The sequence below is a fragment of the Syngnathus floridae genome, chromosome 15 (assembly GCF_059516105.1).
Source record: "Syngnathus floridae isolate MCC-2025c chromosome 15, RoL_Sflo_1.0, whole genome shotgun sequence".
In the NCBI taxonomy this organism is placed as follows: Eukaryota; Metazoa; Chordata; class Actinopteri; order Syngnathiformes; family Syngnathidae; genus Syngnathus; species Syngnathus floridae.
In genome coordinates, this window is record NC_142427.1 from 12,769,838 (window position 1) to 12,782,057 (window position 12,220).

A 12,220-nucleotide genomic window follows, 5' to 3' on the forward strand; every position below is an offset into this window, starting at 1 on the left:
CGGGCCAAACGAGAACAAACCCCGGGCCGGCTTGAACCTTTTCCTGAAAACCAGACGTCTGCGTTTTGTTTCTTTCTCCCGCGGCGGCGTCAAGCAGAGGGTGAGAAGGAGGTTAACGCTATCGAAACAAAAAGGGGATGTTGAATATGTACAGAGGCGCTTCGGCGCCAACCCGTCAAGCGTCTCTCATTAGCCGAACTGCCACCGACACGCTCTGCGCGCATCCACGCCGACCGACCAGCGGGTGGGGGGGGGCTGGGCGCCGCTGTAACAACTTCCACAAAAAAAACGCAAAAGGGGAAAGTTTTGGAAGGGTTCAGTGTGGGCGGAAGTGCTTTTTAGTCATCGTCCTTGTCTGTCAGCAAGTTTTTTTTTCTTGCAGCAGCGGCGGCGGCAGCAGCAGCAGCAGCAGGCGTGGGTTCAATGAGTGTTTTTGCACAGGGAAAAATGACAAATATCACAACTTCTCATTCAATAAGTCGAGAAAGGTTTTTTGTGGGGGATTCGTTCTTTCCAGCCACATTTGGTTGCTGCCTTAGACTCTTCTGCCACCAGAGAGTTTTTGGGGACACCAACCATGCCGTCCCGATGATCTTATTGTGATTTTGATGCATTTGGGAGTTCAATCAAATGTGAACAAAATCTAGCAGTACCCGCTAAATGACAAGCCTGCGCCTCTGCGACGTGGGCCAAGCAGAATAAATAAAGAATCAAATGTTGGCAAACAACAAGTGCAACTGACAGCATCGCTTCCATGTTTGTGTTGGCTGTCAGCTTCTTCTAGCTGAAGAAAACGAAATATTTAAAAAAAAAAATCGGAAAAAAACAAATCAACGGGCATTTGTGCAGCTGTCACTTCCTATCTGGGCGAATGCAGCTTTTTCAGAGAAGGGGGGAGGGGGGGGAGCGGGCGCGTTGGGGATGTACGTCGGCCGCCGACGTCTTTTCCAATGAGCGTGATGACAGGAGACTCGCAACGTGGCTCCAATCTTATCCGGGCAAACAGATGCTCTTCAGCCACAGGGGTGGGGGGGTGGGTAGGTTCTTCGGAGGAAAACACGGCAGCAGTCGGTGAAGAAAATCAAAGGGCTACAAAATTTGGATGTATTGCCCAACGTGTGTCGGGCTTGGGAAAAGACAAACATGTCGTGCGCTACTTTTAAATAGAAATGTGGCTAAGGAAAATTGGCAATGAATGTTGAACTTTACAGAACGGAGTAAAAAAAAAAAAAAAAAATCATTTTTTAAGTTTTGAAATATTTTCTCAGACAGTTTTACACTGCAAGTCAAAAGTGATTAGATGCGATGAGATGTGATGAAATGTGAAAACTATGCTGCCGCCGCCGCCGCTGCCGCCGCCGCCCCGTCATCCGATAAGGACTTTTTTGTATGCCCTTGCGGGTGCGCAAGAAAGCTGAAAACAGCCTCTCGCTCTTTCTCAAGAGTGCGTCTCCACGGGAAAGCAGACAGAAGGAATGTCGAGCACGCAGGTACCAAGCTCGGAAAAAAAGGAATGTTTCCTTCTGGCATGTTTCTTATCAAAAGAAGCGAATCCCCGACGATTTTATGCTTTTTGTTGCATTCTATTGAAAAAAGAAGGTTGGCTGTGGGCGGGGCTTGTTCGGAGTGGGAGGGCCTTATTGCAAGCGCAGGTATTTTGGAGCCAATCCAATTGCCTTGGATACATGCGGATCTTCCCAAGTTTGAATCAAGCTTCAACTGTACTTTGTTGCTTAAAACGTGCACTTTTGGGCGCTTCGGGCCGGTCATTCGCGAGCGGGACTTTGTGCTTCTTCTTGACTCTGAGTGGAGACGACACCATTGGACTGCAAGGCCACATTGGCTTATGCCAATTTCACAGTCTGGGGAATTGTTCTATTAGCTCGGGCCGGCTTGGGCTGGCGGAGGTGAACCGTGGGCCGAGATGCTACGCTAATGCTCGCGATTTGCGATTCCGGTCACGAAGGCAAAATCTTTCCGAAGAACTTTTGCTTTTCTTCTCAGGTTACCTTTTTTGCCGCTACTCTCCGAGGATGCGAGTGAGACTCAGTTCACACTTTGCATTTCCAGGGACTTCTTTCAGCTTTATTCCTTCCTACCCAAAGATTTCGGGGGAAGTATAAAGCGGCGGAAAATATGCCGGCGGAATTTAATTTGGATCACGCGGAAGCTTCCGTAACGGATGTCCGATTTCCCGGCGGTGCGACGGCCCCGTCCTGCGTGCGGAATACGAAATCCAATCCCTGGTTGCAAATTGTTAGCGGCTTAGCTGGCTCAGGTGGAGGAGGATGCGAAATTGATCGAAATCACCTTACTGATATGATCGATCATCAAATCTTGCCATTGGATAAAAAAAGAAATACGTACTAACTGCCTGTGTGACGAAAAATGACCAACGCAGAGCAGATAGACCACGAGACCTGGGAAATAAAAAGTGCTCAAATGATAAGACGCATCGTATTCAATTTGAAAGCAACTTAGCAGAGAGAGCCGCGAGCCGACTTCCAAAGTGCGGTCAAAAGCGTCCCGCGAGGAGGATACGACCGACCGCATAGTATGCGCAAAGCGAGTCCCCGGCCGCCGGTCGGCCGTGATCTCCCATCAGCTAGCGGCACGCCGCTAACGAAGCTTCGTTCGCGCCTGATGCGCTCACTCGTCCGCGCCTGATGCGCTCACTCGTCCGCAGGGAAGGAAAAACAATCATTTCTGCAGCCGCGCCCCATTTTCCAGAAATGATTTGGGGGTGAAGCAGCATGTGAGGCAGTTGGCAAATGGTGTCAACAATTGAGTGGAGAATTGTGTGCTTGCCTCAACAACCGCACGTCAGCAGGCGGAGACATTTCTCCTCTTTCTCGGAGCTACAAAGCGGACGTGGAAATGTCGCAGCCTCCCATGAAACTGGAAAAGAGACAAGATGCGCCTTTATTTACTCAACTTTATTCAACGGAACGGGATTTTGACAACCTAAAAGGCCACATTTTTGCCTCTTTTTTTTCCGAGTCTTGGTGTTTCCCCCTTGGCGGCTTTTCCGCCTTCATGTTGCTTTCCCATGCGCGCATGTGACACAGCAACTTGACCCCATACAAAATCAACACGTCTTCTCGGAGAAACGAGGCACGTGCGAGAGTTCAAAGGCGGCCATTTGGAAGAAGAGCGTCCGTTCTAAATCCGAGAGTTTTTTGGGGCGGAGAGACCGGCGCTTTAAGAGTAGAGAGTAAACTTCTTCGGAGGGTCTTGGGTGAGCGGCCGCCCCGCACCGGGACCACCTGGGAAGAGACGCCGCCGTTAATTCTGGGGATTTGGCACTCCCTAGAAAATGGAACTTTTTTTGCCTCAACATGTCTGTGGGCTTCCCCAAAGTAGTGACATGGACACCTTTATTTATCTTTTTGTTCAATTTTACCCGAGGGGCAAAGGGGAGACATTTATTGGTCCGAAATGAATGATACAACCAGTGGACGAGGGTAGGGCCAGTTATTGGAGTCTTTTTTTGACCACAAAGCTCAGATGGAGCGATCTAAGGCATTTGTGATTCTTTTTTACGACATACCTTCATCCCAGTCTCAAGTTCTTGATGTCCGATTGGACTCTTGACGCCGTCCGCTGGACCGAGCAGCTCCCTCACGACGACGGCATTTTCGAGACTGCTTGCCAAACAGCTGGTTATTCGGCCTCCATTTTGTATATCTGTGCAAAGGACAGGTAAGATCAGGGACGGCACTGAGAGCATCCGTTTTCGTTCGAGCGGCTTCACGTAACGTCGACGCTCATTTCCATGAGCTCGTCGGTCTCTGACGATTGGCATGGTACGTACGTTAGCATTAAGCTCAGTGACTTGAATCGTCTTTGTCGTCATTTTCAACTGTAAGCGTCTGGAACGTCGTAGCCCCGCCCGCCCGCAAAAGACAAATTCTGAACATACCGCGCGAGGGCGCCGTCAATCGGTGCCCCGGTTGAAGCGCTCCAGCACGGTGGCGTTGGTTCTTTCGAAGAGCCACCGCTGACTAAGCGAAGATGCGTCGCAGGCGTTCATGAAGACGCGGCGCTCGCTGGGGCTGCTGTCCACGCAGCTGTTGCTCACCGGGTGGTACAAGCTCTTATCCTGCCGGGCGACACTCCTATGAGCCAATGGGTGACAGCGGGGCGGGAGGGGCGGGGCTTCTTCCTACGTACCTTGCGGTAGCGCCAGAGCTGGTTTCCCTTCATGCCGTGGCAGTCGTAGAGCGCCACGAGGCTTCTGTGGGAGACGGCGTCGAGGCAAACCTTCCTGGTGTGCGCCGGGTGGCCCACGCGGATGTCCTGGCGCCAACCCAGCGTTAAGACCTGCACGTCCAGAGCCAAGGTTAGCGGCGAGCGGCACCGGCCGGCCGACGATGGGCTCGGCCGGCTCACCTGACCGTGACTCCAGGCCACGTCGCCGCGGCTTTTGGCGCAGTTCTCCAGGCGCACGGGGCTGCCCGACACAAAGTGCTTGACCTCCATGCACATGCCGCTGCCCACGTTGCGGATCTGTGGAGGGTCGGCCGGTCAGGTTCACCTGCTTCTACTTCCACTCCTACCTACCAAGCAGCAGCCTAATCCCAAAAAAACAAAGTGCGGCGGTGGCGGCGGCGGCGGCGGTACCTCGCCCCAGGCGGCGGCGGGGGGCTCCACGGGCGGGTAGTGCTCGGGCAGATCCCAGGCCACCTCGCTCATGAACCACTTGAAGTTCTTGCAGCCCAGGCGGCTCCTCAGCTCCTTCTGCGCCGTCATGTCGCCGGCGGACAGGTGGCGGTATTCGGGCCGGCGCCGGTACACGTGCTCGGCGTACTCGTCCATCCACACCTCGGCCACGCGCTTCAGGTTCTGCGAGAAGAGCGGGAGATGTGCGGCTTTGGAGGCTTGGCATGGGGAAAGGTGCCAGCGGTTACCTTGGCTAAGCTGATCCCGCCGGGGACCTTGTAGGGCACGTACTTCCTGTAGACGTGTCCCACCCTGGAGCACGGGATGTCCTCCATGCGCCCGCCGCACATCCACAACTGCCGAGAGACACACTTTTGGGTTGCAAATGAGGGTTTTCATCAAAGGTTCAGCTTGGAAATGAAGGATTTCGGGTGAAAATGAAGATAGTAGTCCTTTATCAGACCGGCCTCACCGTTTCCATTTAGAGTTACAAATTACGCACGGGCTTAAGGTTGGACCTAAAGGTTTGGATTTTTTTCAAACAGCGGCAGACTCAAAGTTTGGGTGTCAAGTCAGGCTTTGGACTTTCAAGCTCGGCTGCCAAATGGGAGCAATAGCAACACGGCTGTGTTAACGTTAGCCCCGAGCGACACACAAACACACGCGCGCACTGGTGCATGAATAAAAGATGTAGCTGCAAGACAAACTCTGGGCTCAGAAAGCGGACTCTCGTCAGTCTCGAGTCTCTGGCTGGGTTTGAGTCTATAAATAAAACATCAAGTATGCGCTACGTCCAATCACTTCGTGCGCCATTTGAATCACTGTAATACGTAATAAGACGACAAGGCCGGCAGCGGGTCATGAACGGCCCTCGATGGTCGCCCTCCCGTGCGGGGCCGCCGGCAACGGCGGAGACGTCCATTTCGTTGGGAAGGGACACCTGCTCCGATGGCGTTTTGAATGGCGCCGTTAGCCGCGCTATTCCGCGCGCACCACTGTCGGTCCGGTCGTGATGTTATCTGGCGGTGTGAGCGTGTAGCGCTCCGCGTTCTCATCGCCGGCACGCTCTGGATGGAAGGCATCGCCTTTCGAGTCGGCGACGGCGTCTCGGGGGTTTGCCGGGATTAGCGCCGGAGCCCGCTAATCTCTTCACCTACCTCAGGAGAATGTTCCAGAGAAGCCTATCAGCTAATGGGGATCTTCATATAAAATGCCAATTGAATATATCGGAGCAGACTTAAGACAGCTACGCGGCCGCGACAAGCTAAGTGTTAGCGCGCGGTTAAATGGCGACGGCGGGCTATAAAACGCGTAGGCCATCATTTGGTCTCCATTGGAGTTTACCTTGAAGGAGATCTCGTACTGCTCCCCTCCCCAGATTTCCAGTCCGGCGTCGTACCCGCCCAGCTCCCAGAACCACTTCTTGTCCACGGCAAACAGCCCGCCTGCCATCACCGGAGACCTGCGACACGTAAAACGGAAAAGGTGACCTTTTTATCAGAGTGCGCTTGTCTCGTCAACCGGCGGCGGCGGCAGCAGCGGCGGCGGCGGCTCTTTTGGGCTCCAGATTATTGCCTCAAAAGTGCACATTGGAGAGGTTATCCACCGTTTTCGTGAGTCCATTTCACGCAACAAGGTGCCACTCACTCAAAAGGCTCGCTGGGGTCGTCCTTCTGCAAGCGGGCGGGGATGGGGATGCGCTTGTAGTACATTTCCCAGTCAAAGGCGCCGCGCATGGCGTCGCCCGCCTGCGCGTCGTAGCCAAAGTTGTCGTGGTCGATCACGTCGATCATCGGGCACACGATGGTCTTCCGGTCCTGGGCGATCCGATCTGAGAAGCAAGTTGTATATATTTTTAAGGACGTGCGACTTTTTTTGTTGTTGTTTTTTTTTTTCTTCTTCCCTCACCGAGGAGCGGAGGCAGCCAGTTGACGTTGGCCTCGCAGTGCGAGTCCAGGAAGGTGATGACCTGCGCCTTGGCGGCGCCGGCGCCCAGCAGACGGGTCCGGATCAGACCTTCCCTCTTTTTGGTCCTCAGGATGCGTACTTTGGGCAGGCGCTCCATGTACTCCTCCAGCGGCCCCTTCAGGTGCTCTGTGGGAAGGCCACAAGCGAAGGACTTGGAACACCACACTATAAAGAGTGACATTGCCGTGAAGGACGGGGTTGGGGGGTGGGGGGTGGGGGGGTCGTAAGGGTCAAAGCCATAACGGAAAAAATAAAAAGGCTCCTAAAAAGCGAGTCGAGAGAGAAAAAAAACAACACGAGCATTAAAGCCTGAGTGGCAAATTGAAAAAGGGAGGCAGGGGGTAAGATCAGAGCGTTTAATTGCGATTGGTTCATTTTCTCTCCCAAATAAATTGAAATACGTCTCAAAGTGTTTACCCAAGGCAAGGAGACGATTAATCACGCTAATGAGCGCGCAGAAAACGGCGGCAAACACATTCGTCTCTATTAGAAAGCCGGGCGGCCCGTGCTGAGAGTCCCGGACGAATGGCGGGAAAATGAGACGGCGGGGTGGGGCGGGGCTGGGCGTGACATCTGAGCCATCGGACATTTCAAATCATTTCTCACTCGTTTACATTGTGCTTTCCCGCCTGCGGATGCTCTGTGCGCTCTTTGAACAGGATTAAGAGAGGACGCCCGTTGACACCTGCAGCGAGGCTGGCCTTCCGTCAAGGAAGAACAAAAACATTTGAAATGTTTCAAATTCACCGATACACTTTTTGATACCGCCAGAGCGCAATAGAGCCGCTGTGTAAAAAAATAAAATAAAAAAAAAAGCAAGCCACACTTTCCAGAGTCACACTCTGAGACGCTGTGAAGACGGAGGCGGGCCAGCGCGTCATCAAGGGCTACACGGCGCGTGTTGTTTACCAACTGTCCCCTACACGCAAACATCATGATCGATGGGAACAAAGCACTCTGGCTCAATGATTTGCCGTTATTCGCCTTCCGACGAGGAGGATGACACTCATTGAGACTTCTAGACAAAAGGAACAAGGAGGTTCCCTTTCCTTCACGTCTCCCCAAGTCTCGTAAGATACGAACTTTGGACACATTTCCGAAATGTGTCCATTTGTTGAGAGAAAAGCCAGTTGGCTGGTAGCGCTAAGGGTCGCTCGCGCAAGTGTTACTGCGCCCACTTGACGACTCAATTCAAGGTCACCATGGCAACGGGCTAGAAGCGGACCCGCGCCGCCGCCGCCGCCGTCCGCAAAGTGGAAGCGGCGGCGGCGGCGGCAGAGCAATTTGTAGCTTTTGTCTGGTGGTTTTGCAGAAAGGGCCCTGGAGAGCGTCAACGGGGGATCATCCGCACCTTCTCGTGCTCCTTTGTTTGATATTTCTGCTCCGTGACGAAGCACTTGTCTCCTCCCTCCGCTGCCTATTTATACTGGAGGCCTTTCAGCAGAAAAGAATATTGATTTGCGTGGCATTGCGCACGCAAACGCATGACACCACCCTCCCCTCTCTCTCTCTCTCATGGACATCGATTGAAGTTCACGTTCCGCTCGGGTATCTGAGGCTTAATTACAGCCGGAATGAGATCTAATCAAAGGGCAGCGGCCCCGAGACAGAGCCAGAACATCCCAGCCGACCGACGGCCCGCCCGCCGGGGTTGACAATGTGGCCTTCGTTTGGGCCGAGAAGGAAAAGAATCCCGGGCTGGGCTCATTCTCCATGAAACTCCAACGACAGTTGCTCGCCATTGATATGTAAATGACACGTGTTTAATGATGTGAGAAGGCGCCGAGCGCTTCTTGTTTATGAGGCGTGCGTGGCTGGCGTTAGCTTTAGCCTAATGGGCTCTTTTAATGGGACGTTTGCTTTGTCAAATGAAGTGGCACCGCTTCCATTTCGGACTTGCGGCGAGGCCAAGTTGGCGGAGCTAAATAGGTATCGCAAAAAAGCTCGCTTACCTTTGTCGCTGAAGTCGTCCACCAGGATGACCTCGGCGATGAGCTCCGGAGGCGAGCGGTTGAGGACGCTGTGGACCGTCCGGAGCAGCGACGACCGGCCCTCGTTGTGGAAGGGGATGATGACGCTGGTGCTGGGCAGCTTCTCGCCGTACAGCTTCCGTTGACAGCTAAGGTGCAAAGCAAACGGAGAGAAAGTGACCATCGGCGACCAGGGATGGCTTTTTCAAGATGGACCAACGTCGACTCCCGAAGGGGCCACGCTAGCTTTGTCCCGCCGCCGACACGTGCGGCAAGCGCCTTACGCTCGGCGTCCGTCGGAACACGCGCTTCAGAAGCGAGATTTGAGGGCGCGTCGTTCCGCATACGGAAGGCACCTCGTCGACTCCCAAGCTGTCCAATCATCAAAAGCCGACACGGAACCGCCAATCGAGTAATGGTTGGTGATCAACAACTACTGCTATTTGATCGCTGCTGCTGCTGCTGTTGTTGGTTTTTTTCTTTCTTGCTAGCAGGTGGAATCAATTGTAACAAGCTTCTTGGAATGGCATGCGGCGAAATGAGTTGACGTGGCTGGCCTCAGATGGCCGCTTCTCCTTCACGGTCACTTGTTGTTTGGTTTGAAACTTCCACAGGCATGCATCATCGCACTTTCAATAGAACACGGTTGGTGTGGGAACAAAAATGGTAGCTTGGATAATTACTTAGGGTGGCGGATGTCCGGAAGGGAGCGGTCGAGCGAGATGCGGTCGCTGACGTAGATGTTGAAGCCGTTCTCCCTGTAGGCCAGATCCGCCCCATCGCTCTCGGACATGGGGAACGGTTTTCCCTGTTCGCCGTTTCCTGCGGGGAAAGAGCGCATCGGCTCCGGTTCAGTTTAGCAAACGACACGGAGACAGACGCCTTCGCGAGCTTTCCGACTCTTCTCAGATGGCTGCTTCCGACCAAAATGGCCGACTTCCCGTTCAGTTACCGGCACGGGTCCTTTTTCTTTTTTTTTTTCGCTTTCTATGCTCCGTTATAATAAACAGGTCCGCTAAATTCCTCGTCAATCCCTACAATTGGTGCGTAGGGGCTCACTTCCTCTCACTTTCAAATGGACGGGTGCTAATGAGATTTTTTTTCTTTTTGGTTTGTTTTGTTTTTCTTAGCGGGATGATGAATAAACGCCTCCACCCCGGTGGCCGGTAACAATCGCTCAGCATCGCCGTTTCTCCATCATGGGGGTCCCCGTGGTGACGTTGGTTTCTCATTTGAAAACAACCGCAGGGGCTCCGTTTGCTTGTTTTTCGGAATTACCAACTCGAGCGGCGTCCCTTCGCATGGCGTCGTAGTCGTGCCAGTCCGTCCGTGGCACGCCGTCAGGCCCGATCTGGACGACCTTCCTCATCCGCTTCACCCCCTGCGGGCGAGAAGAGCATCCAAAGGTTTAATTAAGCATTCGGGGGAGAATTGACGTTCTCGATCGATACGACTCGGCCTTCGCATCGGGTAATTGTCGTCGCCGGTGCGGCGGCCTCGCCGGGGGGCGCGTTGGATAATCAAGGCCGGCCGGCCGACCGGCAACTTTTTGGGCTTGAACTTTGCTCACCGCTTCGACGTGTACGTGCGAGTCCGTCGACTTAATACGTAGCACGCTCGGTCAGCTCACGCACAAAGCTAAGAAGGAATAGCACATATTTGCCGTATAGCATCACCGAAACCAATGCACCTGAAAGATGGGCGCTTTGGAAGACGGACACGTATGGCGTCTCGAAACGTTTCTTTGTGGCTCTACTAATGATGGAAAAGCACAGGGGGTTACGGGGGGCTGAACTTTCCAAAAAGCTACAACTGGTCAGGCGATAGCAAAGGGGAACAAAATGGAAAAGGTCTTTTATGGGCAGAGGTGCCTGAGATTTGTTTGTGGGTGTGCACATGTTGCCAAAACGTTAACCGGCTCGGGAGTCCATTCGTCCGGCTCTCCGCCGATTGCCATCGCGTTTGGCTTTTCCCTCTCGGACGCGAATCCTCATGAGCAATGACGTGGTGTGAGAAAGGCCCGAAGGCTTTGTCATATGGATATGTTTGTACGTATATAGTTTGCTTCTGAATAACATTCTAATTTTCCAATGTAATATTGTGAAGATATTATTTTCCAGCTTTATGCGGGTTGCATCGTGTCTCAATTGGAGCCAGGAAAGCGCCTGATCTCAGACTCCTGCAAAACAAAGCCATTTGTCGGCCAAATCCCACGCGATAAGACGGGCGCCTCCCGTGCATCCTCTCGACACCCTGCCGGGGTCGATACTTCCTCCCTGCCTGCCACCTACTGAGAGATAGCAGTCGCTCGCTCGTCCCTCCCTCCCTCCCTCCCGCCCTCCTCGGCGCTTCCGAAACGCAATTACCTGGCCGCCTCCCACATCTGCCTGCCTGCCGGCTCGCGGTCAGCCACTTCTCTCACCGGCGAGTCATTGAAAACTTACTCGGGTCGCTTTCGGGGCCATCCACCCACCGCAATGACAAAAAGGCAGAAAACGACAACAGCGAGCCCAGATGAGAGCTGCGGCGGCGATTTGATGGATGATGCCGCCCGTTCATCGGACACAAATGGCTTTTGCGTGATCAAACACGCCGACGACAGCTTTGGTTTTCCGGTCGTATTTTTTTCGTCGATGAATCGTCGCAACCCTGGTTTCCGCTCGCACCATTCATCTTTTGTCCTGCTCGCCGATCCTTAAACACCACCACAACAGACAAATTAAGGACCACCCGCACGTCTCCGCTTTGCGCTCGGCTGAGCCCGCCGGGCTGGTACAAAAAGAAATCCAAAATCAAAAAATCAATACGCTAATCCTATTCAGGCCTTTCCCACATAAGTCTTGTTAGAGCCGTTTGTAGCAAACATTTGCTCCCCCTTGTTGCTTTGCGTCTGCTTCGCTCGGAGATGACACGGCGAGCGGAGGAAAGCAGCCAAGCGAGATCAGAGCGGCTTAAACGCGACCAGACGCGGCCGGGTACGCCGGATGAAATAGAATGCATAGGAACGTACGCTTTGTCGCCCCGGGGGGAAGGGGCGCGTTCCCCCAGCAAGCAGTCTTCTTTCGGAATTTAAAAAAAAAAATCCCTTTAAAAAGAAATACGGGCAGAACAAAAAAATGCGCTGAGTTGAGTTGATGAATTTTTGTGATGTCACAATAGCAAATTGTGCATTGTTGTGTCACTCTGGTTAACATTACATTACATTGTCACATGACAACAAGAAAATTGTCCTGTCCACTCCACTCCAGTCCACTCCAGTCCAAGCGGTTACAATGCCCATCAACCCATTGTGTGACTTTAAATAACAATAGCCAAGTTTGTGCGGCGTAAAAAAAAAAAAAAGATCCAGCGGATCCACATTCAAGTAGTGCGTGCCATTGTGCAAAAGTAATTAAAAAGCCCAATTTAATTTAACTTTGGGAATTCCAGCGAGCGATAAAAAAAAAAAAAAAAAAACTCATTTATGAATAGCTGCCAATTGATTAATGGATCAATTGTGCCATGACGGCATATCACCTAATTAGCTCAAAAGGCTAAGGGAGCACAGAAGTTCCTTTTTTCGAGAAGTTAATGAAATTGGTTCCAGGCGCGTCGACTTTCAATAAAAATGAGATGTGTGT

General features: G+C 52.8%; 1 protein-coding gene across 10 annotated transcripts in view; it reads right to left on the bottom strand.

The window, feature by feature from the left end:
- LOC148386831 (polypeptide N-acetylgalactosaminyltransferase 10-like) overlaps window positions 1–12,220 on the bottom strand; it is a 42,393-nt gene that overhangs the window by 20,245 nt on the left and 9,928 nt on the right. For 7 of the 10 annotated variants that reach the window (XM_088398511.1, XM_088398506.1, XM_088398516.1 and 4 more), the window contains 13 exons: window positions 9,879–9,981; window positions 9,284–9,422; window positions 8,583–8,749; window positions 6,571–6,756; window positions 6,310–6,493; window positions 6,007–6,124; window positions 4,911–5,018; window positions 4,624–4,845; window positions 4,393–4,509; window positions 4,174–4,323; window positions 3,923–4,102; window positions 3,551–3,687; window positions 2,809–2,898 (listed from right to left, as the gene is read on the bottom strand). In XM_088398511.1, the coding sequence (XP_088254637.1) occupies window positions 3,938–4,102; window positions 4,174–4,323; window positions 4,393–4,509; window positions 4,624–4,845; window positions 4,911–5,018; window positions 6,007–6,124; window positions 6,310–6,493; window positions 6,571–6,756; window positions 8,583–8,749; window positions 9,284–9,422; window positions 9,879–9,981 (1,659 nt within the window). In that variant the 3' untranslated portion in view covers window positions 2,809–2,898; window positions 3,551–3,687; window positions 3,923–3,937. The other 3 variants (XM_088398509.1, XM_088398510.1, XM_088398512.1) reach the window with 3 other exon arrangements.